We start from the raw sequence: 18,253 nt of genomic DNA, 5'->3' as shown, positions 1-18,253 counted from the left end.
CTATAGCTAAATTAATGTTATGCCATATTAATGATCTTATAGATTTTTTTTTTGCATGATTTACAGTTCAGTATATATTTCCCCTTTTTAATCAGATAATATATAAAAATATAATTGTAAATAATTGCATAAAAGCAAATAATTTTATACAGCATAATTATGAATGTAGCATGATTAATTGTAATATTCTAAAATATATTAAATACATCAAAATAGATATCACATTAGATAAAAGTAATACATATAAAAATAATATGGTATATAAATTATTAAACATTATAGAAGATGACGATAATAATAATAATAATAATGTTTTTGTGATTTATCAAGAAAATCTTTTAAAATCTTTTCAGTATTGGGGAGAGTAAAAACAATGAATTGCATACACTTGACAATGTCACCAAATTATTAAAAGAACCACAACAACAACAACATAATTAAAAGCTATATTTTATTTGGCTTTTATTTGGTAGAAAAAAAAAACACTTTTCCCCTTTTAGTACTCTTCCCCTTCCTCATCTTCCTCGAATGAATCAATGCCCACTTCTTCGTAATCCTTCTCCAGTGCTGCCATGTCTTCTCTGGCCTCAGAGAACTCTCCCTCTTCCATGCCTTCACCAACATACCAGTGCACAAAGGCTCTCTTGGCATACATCAGGTCAAATTTGTGGTCCAGACGGGCCCAGGCCTCAGCAATGGCTGTGGTGTTGCTTAGCATGCACACGGCTCTCTGCACCTTGGCCAGGTCTCCTCCAGGAACCACAGTTGGGGGCTGATAGTTGATGCCCACCTTGAAGCCAGTGGGACACCAGTCCACAAACTGGATGCTTCTTTTAGTCTTGATGGCTGCGATGGCGACGTTGACGTCTTTTGGAACCACATCTCCTCTGTACAGCAAACAGCAGGCCATGTATTTTCCATGCCGTGGATCGCACTTCACCATCTGGTTGTTGGGCTCAAAACACGAGTTGGTGATCTCAGCCACAGAGAGTTGCTCATGGTAGGCCTTCTCAGTGGAGATGACTGGAGCGTATGTGGCCAGGGGGAAGTGGATACGAGGGTAGGGCACCAAGTTGGTCTGGAACTCTGTTAGGTCGACATTCAAGGCGCCGTCAAAGCGCAGAGAGGCTGTGATGGAGGAAACAATCTGGCTGATGAGCCTGTTGAGGTTGGTGTATGATGGGCGCTCAATATCCAGGTTTCTCCTGCAGATATCGTAGATGGCCTCATTGTCCACCATGAAGGCACAGTCGGAGTGCTCCAGGGTGGTGTGGGTGGTCAGGATGGAGTTATACGGCTCCACCACAGCCGTAGACACCTGGGGAGCTGGATAAATGGCAAACTCCAGCTTGGACTTCTTTCCGAAGTCAACAGAGAGACGCTCCATCAGAAGGGAGGTGAAACCTGAGCCTGTACCTCCACCGAAACTGTGGAAGACCAGGAAACCTTGCAGCCCTGTGCATTGGTCAGCCTGTGTGGAAGGGACAAAATTTACATTTTAGTTTCTGTTATTTGAATCTATTTTTGTAAGTAAATTTAATACTAATTATTGACATTACCAGTTTACGTATGCGGTCCAGCACGGAGTCAATGATCTCTTTGCCAATGGTGTAATGTCCACGGGCATAGTTATTAGCAGCATCCTCTTTGCCTGAGATGAGCTGCTCAGGATGAAACAGCTGACGATAAGTGCCAGTGCGGACTTCATCTGAAAGAATAACACAGCAGTGCCACATAAAACCAAATCCTGACCAGTGCCGTTACTGTTGACTTCAGCTTTATTTAAATTAGTGAAAGAGAGAGAGAGAGAGAGATAGATAGATAGATAGATAGATAGATAGATAGATAGATAGATAGATAGATAGATAGATAGATAGATAGATAGATAGATAGATAGATAAAAATACAAATTATAAAATAAAATTATTTTTAGAAATACTTAACATTTATAATATATTTAAGAAATATTTAACTGATAAAAATGCATAAACTTAAACTAACATAATTAAAATAAAAGCTCATTCAAAATAAATATTATAATGACATAAAATTAATATTAAAATGACACCGATCCTGAGCTTTGTCCCACTGAAAAAAAACATTTTAGTATAATAATAATAATAAGATAATATATATATAAATTTATATTTCATATTTTATTATAATAATTTAAATTATAAAATCTACATATTTACAATATCACTGACCTTTATGCAAATAAAATATACGAGCTTGCAAAATGACTAACTTAAACCAAAATGAAAATTGAAAATATAAAAATAAAAGCCAATTCAAAATAGTAATACTGATTCTGACCCCTAAACATTAGGACAATTTCATTCTCAGTAATACAAGCCAGATTTTCTCATGGTAATGTGATTATTATAATATATTAATTATTTAATTTAATAATGAAAACAATTATAATAAAATGATAAATATAATTATGTAAACAATTTAAAATAATTTACACTCCGTGTTAATTATAGTTATAAATGTTCTGTAAGCATTATAACAGTGTGCCATCTTTCTATTATAAATTCACCGTGCGGCCTATGGCTGCAATGATTTTACTGATTACATATTAAAATGACAAATACATGGCCTTAAATTAAACACATTTATGATATTTACCAATGACTGTTGGCTCAAGGTCTACAAAGATGGCACGGGGTACATATTTGCCAGCTCCAGTATCACTGAAGAAGGTGGTGAAGGAGTCATCATGGCCACCCACTGGTTTGTGGCTGGGCATCTGGCCGTCGGGCTGGATACCGTGTTCCAGACAGTACAGCTCCCAGCAGGTGTTACCCATCTGGACACCAGCCTGGCCAACGTGGACAGAGATACACTCACGCTGTGGAGAGGAAACAGATTATTAGTAACTGAATGTTGCATGGCATTGCATGCATAACATGTTAGTAATTTCTGTATAGAAATACAATTTATACACAGGTAACAAAAAATGTTCTATGAATGTTCTGCTAACATTCCCTTTAAGTTATGAAAATGTTATTTCAGAATAATTCAAAACGTCTTTTTTCTTGGTTATGCAAATGTTAGGGGAACATTCCATTTTATCATTTTGCAGACATTACAGAATTTTACTTTTAAATGTTCTCTAAACATTTCGAAACAAACAGTAACATTATAAAAAAAAAAATAAAAAAAATAAAAAAAAAGGTTAGATGAAATGTCAAACTATAACATTTCAGAAAAAAAACAAAAAAAAATTCCATGAGCAATGGATAAATAACATTGTGTTAACATTGAGAACATTATTAAAGACCAGAACAAACATCCTATTAAAGTTACTGAAGAACATTTGTTCATAACTTTAAGAGAACCTTTATAGAACATTTGGTGGTTAAAATCAGTATGAAATCAAATTCAACCGTATTTACTTTCTTAATGCACATTAAATTTCCTGTCTTTTCTGTTCCATGTCTAAAGAAAATAAATACAAATAAATGAAATAAAACAATATTGATTGCATTTAACAATATCTCAAAATCAAACCTTAGTTTTGCCACCAGGGAGCAGAAGCAAAAAAAAAAAAAAAATCTTTATATAGTCTCTTTATATAATCAGCGGTTGGTCTATTACACAATCTCAGTCACAAATGACTGACATCTACAGCTGACAGGAAAACGGTGTTGACTGGATCACTCAAAGCCCCCAAACTTTTCTAGATTTTTAGGGTTTGTACTCATCTAGATGACAACCCTCAGATAACAGTCAAAACCAGCCTTGAATTTATATTATGGCATGTTAAACATCCCTGTTTGTTTGGAAAGGGAGTTTCCTATGATGTGACAGTTGCCACATAATGCAGACAGACTTACTAACCCTCATAGTCATCAGTATTTTCTCTTCACACATACACAAAAAAAAACCTTACACAAACACTATTTTACTTGCTCCTCACACACACTCCCTTGCAAGTCTGAAGCAATGAAAAAGCATGAGGTGTCGACAACAGCCCCAACAGGTTTATATCAGACGACAGAGCGAGCTACACCCTAAAGTGGAACTTACAGCTTGTGTCCTAAAAGGGGGTTGAAAGTGATGAAAATCAGTGGAGAGCAAAAGCAAACGAATGAGATGAGAATGTAAAATTATTACTTTAAATGAACACTAAATACATTTTAATTTAAAATTAGACTTGTATATAAACTACCGTTCAAAATGATCAGGCATGTAAGAATTTTTATTTTCTATTTATTTATTTTTTTGAAAGAAATTAACACTGATTCAGCACGGATGCATTACATTGATCAAAAGTGACATTAATTACATTCAAAATATTACAAAATATTTCTATTTCAAAGTGCTGTTCATTCATCAAAGAATACTGCATAAAATATATTACGGTTTGCCTAAATATATATAGGACATCTGTTTTCAACATTAATAATAAGAATTTATTCTTGAGCATCAAATTCAAATAGAATGATCTCTGAAGGATCATGTGACACTGAAAACTGGAGTAATGATGCTAAAAATTCAGCTTTGCATCACAGGAATAAATGACATTTGAAAATATATTCAAATACAAAAAAGTTATTTTATATTGTAATAACATTTAACAATATTACGTTTTTTTTTAATCAAATAAATGCAGTCTAAGAAACTCAAAAACATAAGTGTAATAACTAAAATATTAAATACACTTACAAAGTACCAATCACCAAAATATCATATAAATCATATTACTGTGGTAAAATGTCCAAAAACACAGGAATACCATGTTAGACAAGTACCACATAAATACCTTAGTGATGGATAATGTACACTCAAGAAGCTATAGTTTTTTTTTTTTTTAAATCAACCCTGATCAGGACCCAGATTAATAGATCAAATAATAAATAAATTGATTAGAAATAATAATATTATCACTAATTCAAATATAAGATTTTATGTGAGAAAAAAAAAAATGAAAAAAAAGGTGCGTGTAGTGATATATGAAGCGATTGGTCAATCATAATCAAGTATTCCATAGCTCCAAAATCAAATATTTCTTTATATTTTCCATATGCTGTAGTGAAGGTAGTGATTCTGTAGTTCTACTCATGGGTTTGATTCCCAGAGACATGGACTGATAAAATGCAAATGACTTTGGATAAAAGTGTCAGCCAAATGCAAAGATGTAGTAGGTATTGCCATTATGCAATCAAAGCACTGAAGACACCAATGCAAAAATAAGAGTCACATGGTTGCAATAAAAGTGCCCTGTAATGATTCAGCCCCTAAATCTGTGTCTGCGCTCCAGAGAGGTGGCCTACATCAGCCTGAGAAGAGATATCTAGACTTTGCTTCTTCTCTGTAGGCATGACTCTTCCTGAATTCATTCTCCTGGGGATAGGCACTATTTTTACCCCTCTGTCCCTTTCTGCCTATTGGTGAGTCAGTGGGGAGGGGGATGGTACATTACGCAGGCACATGGGACTGCCTAGTTTGGGCATGGCAGCCAGGTTAGAAGTTATTTATGGGTTGTTACAAGTCATGTTTCCCCACTGACTCTTCTTTCCCCACCAAACCCTCCACCACCAACCCATGAACACTTTTTTGCTCATCTTTTGACCCCACAGTGAGTTGATATATTGTCCGCCAGCATTTTTTTACTTGTGCAAATTCTGCGGTCTCATAAATTTCTTATTCTCTCAATATATACTGAAAGTGAAATGTATTGCCACAGAAAACCACAACACATTTACTCTGAACTTTTTTGAGAATGAAATATGCCATAAATGTGTTTGGGAAACCTGTTTGGAGACAATCATTAGGGCCCAAGCCCAAAGGGTTTATTGTTTTCCTTAGGATTATTATTATTAGTCAAGGTTTTTGAGGGCCTTAACATGCTCAAACTCTTGAAAATTAGCACACCCGTTTGAATCTGCAGCCATAAGGACACTGCAGAGTCTGGGACCTGGGCGTGGCACAGGGGCTCAACGGCGCCCCCTGGAACACAGTCAGAAAACTTGGGCTGCGTCTCAATGTCCCTACTTACACTACGCCCTTAAAGTATGTACTCTTTCGGTGAAGAAAAAGTACACACTTGAGTGTGTAGTAGAAGAGTAGGCAAGCTCTGGGACATACTATCACGTCACACAATTGCGTCTTTAAAGGACTGCTCGGTTGCACTTGTTACACACACCCAGTCACTGTAAACTGGCCTGTCAATCATCTTGTCACAGTTATCATCCTCCACATTGCATTTCATTTAACTTCCTACCGTACTAGAGAGAAAAGTAGCAGCTCGTTGATCTGTTAGTCGCGGGTCTTTCATGCAAAGTACTCTACTCATATTTTCTGCATAATAATGCATTTAAAAGTTAGTAAATGCATTAACATGAACTAACAATATACAAAATATATTTGTACAACATTTATTAATGTTTGCTGATGTTAATCAATGTTTGTTAATTCACAGTGCATTAATGTTAACAGATTTAAACAGTTAAATTTTAATAATGTTTTAGATTTGAACTTAATATTAATTAACATGAATAAATGCTATATAATTATTGTTCATGTTAATTAATATAGTTAATGTTAATAACTGAAACCTTATTTTAAAGTGTGTGTTTCACAGTCTTGATGGTTTGGATTAACCCTTTCATTGCTGTATCCCTTAAAACCAACCTGCCAGAGGGTTTCTGTAAATGTATGTGCCCGCTGTGGACCGTTCTCCTGATGCCACCGGGGTGGCATTTGCACTGATGGCTAGGGCCCGCCATCGCTACTTGCAGCTATATTTATTTTTGCAATTGCATTAGGTTGTGCTAGTGACAAAGAATTAGTCATGAAACTTATTTGCAACCCATTTTACTCTTGTAATGTGATGCATTTGATACTGACATTGAAAATGAATGGTTTAATTAGTTGGGGATTGATTGGATTGACTAGAATAGAGTCAGATCTGAATATGCATTTGCTAAAACAACACCCAAATAGCTGCTGGCTGTTTGTTAACACAATGGCTGACTTGTCCAAGGTGTTGTCAGCGGAAAAAGAATATAATTTCAGAGGGTGGAGTAAGCCATTTCATTTTGATGAAATATTACAAAAGAAAATTTTTTCTTTAGAATAAACTGCACAAATGATTCCTGCACATTAAAACTGAGCCCGACCGATATATTGTTATATGCGCATCACGGCACATTAAAGCCTGTGTTACGGCCACCAGAGCTGATCGCAGCCACTCAGTCAATGCTGGTGTTTATACCGGCCGCGCCGTGGCTCAGAACTCATGCTTATCACATCGGTCACATTGCATCCCGCGGCAAAATCCAATAGATTTTCTCGCTCGCATCCGTTGTGGAATAGAAGAACCCATTATAATCAGTGATGTTGTCTACACTGGATGCAGTAAACCGATGCCTCGTTCCATTTATGATGTGCTGACACAAAGTTCAAATGATTTTCAACGGTTGCTTTGTCATGTCCTGGTGCGGCGCGGACACAGTTGGTCAGTACAGTCAGTATCGTAGCAGATTGAAAAGTTAGTATCTTTCTGTAGTCCAATAGACGGCAGTGCGGTGGTGGCTTGAGTCTGTTCAATGGGGATTTAACGCTATGTTGTCACCTAGTTGGAGAGACTCAATGCTAAGTAAATAAACAACAATGTCCCCGTCTTTTACTCTTACAATGAGCTTATCATATTCGTTTGCTACATTAGTAGGGCCCAATGATTTAACACAATGCAGAAAACATGGACGATATATACAGTATCTCACAGAAGTGAGTACACCCCTCACATTTTTGTAAATATTTTATTATATCTTTTCATGTGACAACACTGAAGAAATGACACTTTGCTACAATGTAAAGTAGTGAGTGTCCAGCTTGTATAACAGTGTAAATTTGCTGTCCCCTCAAAATAACTCAACACACAGCCATTAACGTCTAAATTTGGTGTTATCGCTCTCACTCTCTCATACTGGTCACTGGAAGTTCAACATGACACGTCATGGCAAAGAACTCTGAGGATCTGAAAAAAGAATTGTTGCTCTACATAAACATGGCGCAGGCTATAAGAAGAAACCATACAGCGGTTTAACAGCACAGGTTCCACTCAGAACAGGCCTCGCCATGGTCGACCAAAGAAGTTGAGTGCACGTGCTCAGCATTGCTACAGAGGTTGAAGGGGTGGGAGGGGGGGATGGGGGTCAGCCTGTCAGTGCTCAGACCATACGCCGCACACTGCATCAAATTGGTCTGCATGGCTGTTGTCCCAGAAGGAAGCCTCTTATAAAGATGATGCACAAGAAAGCCTGCTAACAGTTTGCTGAAGACAAGCAGACTAAGGACATGGATTGGTTCAGATGGTGTCAAGCGTGTGTGGCGGCAACCAGGTGAGGAGTACAAAGACAAGTGTGTCTTGCCTACAGTCAAGCATGGTGGTGGGAGTGTCATGGTCTGGGGCTGCATGAGTGCTGCCGGCACTGGGGAGCTACAGTTCATTGAGGGAACCATGAATGCCAACATGTACTGTGACATACTGAAGCAGAGCATGATCCCCTCCCTTCGGAGACTGGGCCGCAGGGCAGTTCAAACATGATAACGACCCCAAAACAAACCTCCAAGACGACCACTGCCTTGCTAAAGAAGCTGAGGGTAAGGGTGATGGATTGGCCAAGCATGGGCATCCTCAAACGGAAGGTGGAGGAGCGCAAGGTCTCCAACATGTGCAAGATGACTCCAGTAGCAACCTGTGAAGCTCTGGTGAACTCCATGCCCAAGAGGGTTAAGGCAGTGCTGGAAAATAATGGTGGGCGCACAAAATATTGACACTTTGGGCCCAATTTGGACATTTTCACTTAGGGGTGTACTCACTTTTGTGGCCAGCGGTTTAGACATTAATGGCTGTGTGTTATTTTGAGGGAACAGCACATTTACACTGTTATACAAGCTGTACACTCACTACTTTACATTGTAGCAAAGTGTCATTTCTTCAGTGTTGTAACATGAAAAGATAATATTTACAAAAATGTGAGGGGTGTCCTCACTTCTGTGAGATACGGTGTATACATATATATATATTTTTTTTTTTTTTTTTTCCACAAACTTGTGTATTTTCTGGTAATCAAATGAACATGCAGAAGATTCGTATTTAAATCGTCTTTTTGCAGTTTAATATTCAGAGACACAGTCTCTATACATACGTACGTATGTGTGTGTGTGTGTGTGTGTGTGTGTGTATATATATATATAAATAAATAATTATTATTTATTCATTTTAGATGTTTACATTTGGAAAAGCTGTGCGTCCTGCATAAACCTGCCCCTGTTGGTTTGGCAGTAGCTTGCTTGACCTACACAGTTACCTGGTTTAATTTCTTAATTCAAGTTATATATATTTTGTTCTATTGGTGTCAAGTTATTTATAATAAGTGAAGTTTACCGTTAAGTGCACTGATGTCAGACTCATTTTGAATAATAAAGTTTGTTAAATACCCTGCCTCCACTACATAGGCCTATGTTTGTCACATTAGTGATTGATCACCACATTTGAGATTATTGCAAAAAATGTGTTATTATGTAGGCTATATACTGTATTTTATATACAGTACCAGTCAAAAGTTTGGACACTTCCCAGTCGTATGTCCAAACTTTTGACTATACTGTATTATAATATTGCAGACACAAAGAATATCGGCCAATATATCGGTCTTTTTTTACTCCCTAATATCGGTATCGGCCCCCAAAAAACCCATATCGGTCGGGCTCTAATTAAAACCATCAAAACCTATCATATTTAGCATTAGTATTCGCTTTAATACATTTGGTAAATTTATTGTTGAATTAAAGAAGGAAATATCCTAAAATATCTTAAAACGCACATTTTTATAAGCGCATTTGATATTTATTTCTACCTTAAACCTTGTTCTGTGTAATGATTGCACAAAAAAAAAAGCAAATAAGTTACTTATTGTTACAAAGTGTAGGGAGAGATATGACTAAAGTTGGTTAATTATTAACTTTACTGGGTGGCAACTGACATCTCATGATTTGTAAAGTAGTGAATAGAAATGCTTTTAATTGGATATTAGTAATAAATGAGGCAATTCAAATTGCAAACATATTAAGATTTTAGATCATTACTCTTTAATCGTTAATATGTCTCTTATGAAATGTTTCTAAAAGGTTTTGGTGTCATCCAAAGCACCCAAAAGACACAAAGGCCTTAGGGGTGTGATTTGGAACCTTTAGAAACTGAGAACCATTTGTCCTTGGAATTCAGCACAAACAAACTCCTATACATGTGGTTCGAATATATTTTCCATGTAGGGGTGTGCGATATTGACAATTATATCTCGATATTTTATCGATAGCGATAATTAGACAATATTTTGCTGAGTGTGTTATTGTGCTGGTACCTTAAGGACTGCCGAAGACAGCTGATTCCTGTGTTTAATATTCTTCATATTCTGTGCGGTGGTCAGTTCATACTGATAGAAATTAATCTTTTTCAACAAGTTTAAACCGATTTTTGCATTTTAACCTTTATAAAGCCATTTTTTCTAAAAGTGTCCATTATCTTTTGAGTCAAATTCTTACATTTAATCAGGGAATTAGAATAATAAGACATTTGGGCTGTTACCAAGCAAATTAAATCAACACAGAAGCTGCATCTGAAGTGGCATTTAGATGCATTTACACATGTGTTTTGTTTAATGCAAGACATGAATGCATTTAACCTGCAATTACAAATGCATAAATAATGTTTTGATATATTAAACAAAACGTTGAATACGGATATTTGAAATGATTTAAAACATGAAAAAAAAGAAAATCAAATTAAAACCGCCAGCAGGTAGCAGCAAATCACTGTTAATAAGCGAGTCATTGCGAATGAACCGAATCATTTAAACGGTTGAGTCATTCAAGAACGAAACATCCTCATGTTGCTCAGAGACACAGAACAGCGCTGTGGCTGTATTCGGAATGATTTTTGTTGGCGAAATAGAGCAAAAACAAGCAATATGGCGTCTAAATTGTAAGTCTCTTAATTAACTTATTGTTTATTGAATTCAATGTGACATTTGTAATCATGGTCATTTTTTTTTCATTGCGAATGAACCGAATCATTTAAACGGTTGAGTCATTCAAGAACGAAACATCCTCATGTTGCTCAGAGACACAGAACAGCGCTGTGGCTGTATTCGGAATGATTTTTGTTGGCGAAATAGAGCAAAAACAAGCAATATGGCGTCTAAATTGTAAGTCTCTTAATTAACTTATTGTTTATTGAATTCAATGTGACATTTGTAATCATGGTCATTTTTTTTTTCACTCTTCGTGTGAAATTGAATAACTATATGAAGTGGTATAAATATATACATTTTCTGCCATCATGTCTTGAATTTGTGATCATTCTAAATGCATTTTAATAGACTGAATCATGCAGTGAAAGAAAACACACTAAATGCGCACACGCACTAGTCTAGACTTCACGTAAAGTATGCGTGCGCTTTGTAGAGATGTTTTGAATGGTTTTTGCCATAATGTCAAATCGCACATCGTTAAAACAACAATTACGATATTATCGCAGACGATATATATCGCACCCCTATTTCCACGCAAAAAGAGGCTTTGAGACCTACAACACTGTTTTAGTTGTATATTGGGGGCCTGTTGGCACTACATTTTACAATGTAGGTTTGTTTTAAATGAGCCTTGGCACACAATATTTCACACATTTAAATCAAATCTTGAGATTTTAGAAGTTTCACAAACTGACTAGGCCTACTTTTAAACCCACCTTACCGAGTGATGTCATCTTATGTTAATATCAAGGAAAACAATTAATTATTGCTCAATTTTCTTAGAGTATGAACAGGTTTATGACTTTTTATGGATCATGGGACACAGAGACATGCTGAGGCAGAGCGCCACATCAACGTTCACCAAAATCACACACCCATAACCACACTGCTTAAGGCATAAAGCTCTCAGGAGTATTTCCTCTAGGAGTGGGTTTTGTATGTTGTACAAACATTTAACCATAGTAAATATTATTTGCAGCCATGTCTTTAATAGTCATTGTGGAGCATTAGACTTTTCCATTCTCAGTTATTTTTGTTATATATATATAAAAATTCACTACAACTAATTAAGTACATCAAACATGTGCATATATTCTTACACCACACACACACACGTGTCTACACCGCATGCGAGCGGCGCGACAAAATACTATAGACCCCATTATTATCAGTGATGCTGTCTACACTGGATGCAGCGCGACTCGACACGACAAATCACTGACAGTAAACTGCTGCCGCCTCCTATATGTGACGCACTGACACAAAACAAATTCAAATGATTTTCAACGGTCGCTTTGTCGCGTCCAGTGTAGACTTTAGCTGTTGAGACACCTCAACTGTCGCATCCGGTTTAGACACGTGCCGCTTCTCAAGCTGCATCCTCCCGGACATAGATATGTATAGATACCCCATTCGACGGCTCAAGGCAAGTAGATGCGGCCGCCATCTTGGAACGGTCAACTTGATGGCATTCACCATACTGTAGGCTCTCACAGAGCCGTTCTGTGCAGGACTGTTGCAAATTTCGAATATTCCGTGATTACTATGGTGAATGACGTCAAGTTAACCGTTACAATATGGCGGACGGCTTACGTATGGCGGCCCATAGAGACAGTCGCTAATGCGGCATCTATGTATATACACATCTATGCCTCCGGAGGTCGCATTTGCAGGCTGCGTAGGCTGCATACGTCATCAAGCCTGGTTTATTTCAAATAACCGAGCATTACGTTCGCGAGTCATAAGCATATTACAACAATTTACGCTTAACTAAGAATGATGGTCAAATTTATAACGGTTAATATTTTTAAATAAGATCTTCTTTACGACGTATGCAGCCTACAAATGCGACCTCCGGAGGACGCAGCCTTCCGTTTGAGAGACGGCCACGGTGTTAGCTCAGTGGTAGGCTAACGTTACCTAATGTGTAGCCTACATGATTGCTCAATATGTTTACTTAAGCAAAGAACCTGTCACAGTACAAGTAAAAAAAAAAATAAGGGTCTACTCACCATTTTGCTTTAGAATTAGGTTCTTGTTTTGTTTTTCGCCGGGAAAATAATTTGAAGATCACTTGCTCTCACTGCGTACCTGCAATGGGGTATGAGTAAGACAGTCTTGCCGTCGCGCTGACAGGAGTTTGACTTTATACCAATAGCAACACAGAGGAGGGGCAACTTGACACTCCTGCAAAACTCCCAGTGCTTATAGGCTAGTATATTTAGACGGAATATAAAGAAAGTCAACAACATTTCACAAAAATGTCAGCAAAAATACTTTAGGCCAATATATATTATTTCTATTAAGCTACTGTTTACTTTATTTTCTACATTTAAAAATGTTTACTTATTACTTATAATATTACATATTATAACTGAATCAACCTAACACCATTAAATTACTCGTTTTAAAATATATAATGAAAATAAAAATAGGTTGTATATATTCTATCTTAGAATCAATTTCCTTGCACTCTGTATTTGTATTTGGCTCCGGTTGTAAATTGTTGAATATTTCACATTCTATATTCTATATTTTTTTCAATGTACATATTCAGAATCATATACTATTTTATGTCTTTATTTTAATATCATTGTCTATGTCCTTTTTGTCTTCACCTTTACCCCAGTATCTGTGCTTGTTTGTAGGCTACTCCTAAAACATCTCCGCAGGCCCTGCTCCAGAATTAAATCACTGAGGGTGCTTCTTAAATTAGTGAGGGTGCTGTAACTATATATAGCCTATATATTAGTAGTGTCAAAATTAGCGCGATTAATTTTTGCAGTTTAAAATATTTTACGCAATTAGCGCTGGGGCGGTGCTAGGGTTGGCCACCCCACTCACAACTGCTGCTTCTTTCACTTTCAGTGTTGCCAACTAATTTTCAGGGGAAGTTGCTAAAGGAAGGTTGATTTGTTGCGAAAAGTTGCTAAATTACGTTGTGATGACATTGCGTGATGATGTCATTACGTAATCACGATGCAAAATTGTGTCAAATTTCAGCAAAAACATATATATTTTATATATGCTAATTTAGATTTGTTCGTAGCAATATAAATGCATAATATAACATTAAAATATAAATAACTATTTTTAAATTCATTGAATTATCGAAAACGTACACATTTTTGAACGATTACAATTTAAGTTTTATACTTTAAAGCAGTTTATTAGTAATTAGTTAGTATGCTGCACTCTAAGAAAAGTAAAAAAGAATGCACTTTTCTACAGGTTTTTGTACCTGTATTTTTAATTACGCATTGTATTTTGTGTTTTTGGGTTACAACGGAAAACGGATAATGTCCTGGAAAGTTACTAGCACCTTTTCCATTTTTCTGCATATTTTTCCTACAGTGTACTAACTCTTCAACAATCACAGGTACAAGCTACTTACAAAGTGTCTCATAAATGAAAAATAACAGTATTCAATTATTATTATTACTATTAAATTAAATTAACGGTCTCGTGGACTTAAAGGGGTAATATGATGCTGCTGAAAAGAACATTATTTTGTGTATTTGGTGTAATGAAATGTGTTTATGCGGTTTAAGGTTAAAAAAACGTTATTTTCCACATATTGTACATTACTGTTTCTCCTCTATGCCCCGCCTTTCTGAAACGCGATTTTTACAAAGCTCATCGGTCTGAAAAGCGAGGTGTGCTCTGATTGGCCAGCTATCCAGTGCGTTGTGATTGGCCGAATACCTCAAGCGTGTGACGGAAATGTTACGCCCCTTACCATACTGTGATGATGACCTGTCAGGCCAGAGCGATGATTCAAAAACATGAAAACCCATTATAAACGAGGCATTCGTTGCATCCAGTGGGGACATAATTATGGATTTTAATGACTTATACTGTCTTTTTACGTGTTGCGTTCCATCGCGCCGCGTAAACATAAACCATGTCTGCATTTGTGATCGGAGAAATGACAAACAACAAGCGCAACTCTACACTGCTCAAAACTCGCGTTTGAATCGTCAGTGGCAAATTCTTTAAATATGAAAACGTACTTACAGTCTGTGAGTCAGAACAACCGGCGTTGTAGTCTACTCTACCAGGATCAGGAAACAGTCCTCCATAAAATGCGCTGCACACATCTGAATATTTGGGTTGAACTGTTCTGGAACAGTGTTGTAAATACAACTTAACCACTGATTTCTGGTCGTGTCCTCTTTTTGAAGGCCAAACAAAGTATTTTCACTTTCACAACGTAGCACACACACAGCGTCTTTACAACATGGCGGCGGCAGTGGCAGCAACAATAAAGTTACGCCTTCTTTCTTTGTGTGAACATTTGGATGGCGTTATGCAAATCTTCCCACATCGTGATGTAGACATGTGGGGGCGTGTTTAAACGAGGCATTTTAGGAGGGCGTGGACCAGTCTTAACTTTTATAAAGAATATCTCTTTGGGTTTGAGACTTTAGTCTTTGCAACTTTAGGGATCTTATCTATTCATGAACAGCTTGTAACACTCCAAAGAGAAAGGAAAACTTGAAATCACATCACATGACCCCTTTAATGGACACGTGCACGCAGCGGCCATTGTAAGTCCGTAAGACCGCAAGTGCACATGAAGTGTTCCATTTTGGACAGAGCCCGTGTTATCAGGTGACTTTTTGCGCTTAATTCCAGCTGTGAAACGATCCGCTGCAGATTCGTCATTTCTGCAAACATGTGCAACATGTCCATTACAGTTAAACGTTTTCACTAAGTGATGTTGGTATCATTTGTAAAAGTAAAAATAAGTGATTTTATAACCTGTAACGGCAGAAGTACGTTTAATAATAATAATAATAATAAAGGTCTTATAAAATCCTGGTCGTTTCAGGATTCAGACCAAAAGAAGTGCAGTTATTTGCCTTTGTTGCAGACAAGCTGACTGAGCTACCTGAAATTTGTTTGCGACAAGTGGTCCTTGATTTCCAAAGCATTAACAATTTTTTTTCTGTTACATTACAATGGGTTGGGCTCGTGTTAACTTGTGCCATAACGCTCACAAACTTAATATTGAACGCATTCAGTGAAGACACCTTGCATTTGTCAATAATTTTAAGGAAATAATAATAATATTGTGTGACACTGACATGTCATCTTCACATTTCCTTTGCAACCTTTTAATGATGAAATTCTATGTAACATGAGAAACATTTTAAATAATAATAATAAAAAAATCAGTTTAAATTCAACATGTTCACCACAGAACGTATCTGGGTTAATCAAATTAAGAAAAGAAAAAGCTGCAAAAAGATATCACTGGGTATTTTATTGCATGTTTGTACATCATCACCACAGTTACAATAAATAAAAGCTAGAGACATGCAGGGCAAAATAAATCCTGGTCCACGTGTGGCAGTTTAACATTGCCAATGGAACCACAGTTCACAAGTAGTGCATGAAATCTGGGGAGAGGGAAAAAAAAAAAAATATATATATATATATATATATACATACATAAACACAGTTGTGCTCATAAGTTTGCATACCCCTTGCAGAATGTGCAAAATGTTAATCGAAACAAAATAACAGGGATCATTGTTATAAATTTTTATTTAGTACTGTCCTGAATAAGCTATTTCACATAACAGATGTTTACATATACTCCACAAGACAAAATAATAACTGAATTTATAAAATATGACCCCATTCATTCATGAATTTTGGATGTGGATGATCCACAACTGTTTTTCTATTTTGTGATAGTTGTTCATGAGTCCCTTGTTTGTCCTGAGCAGTTCGACTGCCTGCTGTTCTTCAAAAAAATCCTCCAGCTCCTGCACATTCTTTGGTTTTCCAGCATCTTCTGCATATTTGATCTCTTTCCAACAGTGACTGTATGATTTTGAAATCCATCTTTTAACACTGAGGACAATTGAGGGGACTCATGCATAACTATTACAAAAGGTGAAAACATTTACTGATGCTCAAGAAGGCCACACAATGCATTAGACGGGGGGTGTAAACTTTTTAAATCGGATGATCAGGGTAAATTGTACTTATTTTGTCTTCTGGGAAACATGTAAGCATTTATGTTGCGTCTGAAGTCCAGTACTACGTAAAAAAAATATGATCGTTAAACAAAATGAGAATTTACACATCATCATCCTGTTCAAAAGTTTTCACCCCCCAGCTATTAATGAGGCGTGGCCTTCTTGAGCATCAGTGAATGTTTTCATCTTTTGTAATAGTTATGCATGAGTCCCTCATTTAAAATGTTACATAGAATTTCAGCATTAAAAGGTTGCAAAGGAAATGTGAAGATGGCATGTCAGTGTCACACAATATTATTCTTATGGAGAAATAATTCAAGTCTTCACTGAATGTCCATTTATAGCTATTGCGTTTCATAATATTAAGCTTGTGAGCGTAAGGCACAAGTTAACACAAGCCCAACACATTGTAATGTAACAGAACATTTTTTTGTTGTTAATGCTTTGGAAATCAAGGACCACCCTTTTCAAACAAATCAGTTCAAGCTCAATCTGATTGTCCGCAACAAAAACAAATGACTGCACTTCTTTTGGACGAGTTTGAATCCCGAAACGTCCAGGCTTTTAAGACCTTTATTATTATTATTATTATTAAACGTACTTCTGCCGTTACAGGTTATGAAATCACGTATTTTTACTTTTACAAATGATACCAACATCACTTAGTGAAAACGTTTAACTGTAATGGACATGTTGCACATGTTTGCAGAAATGGCGAATCTGCGGCGGATCGTTTCACAGCTGGAATTAAGCGCAAGAAGTCACCTGATAACACGGAAACCAGACAAAACGTTGCTAAACGTTTTTTAAACGGAAACGGTTGCTGTTCTGATGACGCAAGAGTTGCAACTACGGCAGCTGAGAAGGACATTCTTTGTGTTCGTTTTGAAGAAGTTTCGGAGCCTGATGAAATCGGTATAAATACGTGTTTAATACTGCAAAATATGCTCGATGTTACAGTCACTGCCCTCTTGCCCTCCAGAATAACAGAGAACATCCCAATCGAGTCAAGGGATTTGTAGAAACTGGTTCCTAATATTGTGATCCAACATTTGCCTCGCATTTCAGGATGAAAAGAAACATTTCAGGTGAAGGATAATCCACTTCTTACCTCCGAGGCTGTGTTATGATCTATATGACCTTATTATTTTTATTGTGAGTATTAGGGGTGCGGTAAAGTTGGTTTTATGTTGGACATTCGTTAAACAT

At 36.6% G+C, this 18,253-nt stretch overlaps 1 protein-coding gene across 1 annotated transcript; it reads right to left on the bottom strand.

Moving 5' to 3' along the window:
• Window positions 1-434: 434 nt before the first annotated feature.
• Window positions 435-13,190, bottom strand: LOC107549435 (tubulin alpha chain-like). Its single transcript, XM_016230501.1, has 4 exons — window positions 13,064-13,190; window positions 2,635-2,857; window positions 1,560-1,708; window positions 435-1,471 (listed from the first exon to the last, which is right to left on the bottom strand). The coding sequence occupies exons 1-4, from the start codon at window positions 13,064-13,066 to the stop codon at window positions 497-499; spliced, it is 1,350 nt and encodes a 449-aa protein (XP_016085987.1). The 5' UTR covers window positions 13,067-13,190; the 3' UTR covers window positions 435-496.
• Window positions 13,191-18,253: the final 5,063 nt, after the last annotated feature.

The sequence above is a fragment of the Sinocyclocheilus grahami genome, unplaced genomic scaffold (genome assembly GCF_001515645.1).
Source record: "Sinocyclocheilus grahami isolate Dianchi unplaced genomic scaffold, SAMN03320097.WGS_v1.1 scaffold372.1, whole genome shotgun sequence".
NCBI classification, from domain to species: domain Eukaryota; kingdom Metazoa; phylum Chordata; class Actinopteri; order Cypriniformes; family Cyprinidae; genus Sinocyclocheilus; species Sinocyclocheilus grahami.
This window is presented reverse-complemented; position numbering and strand designations above follow the sequence as displayed.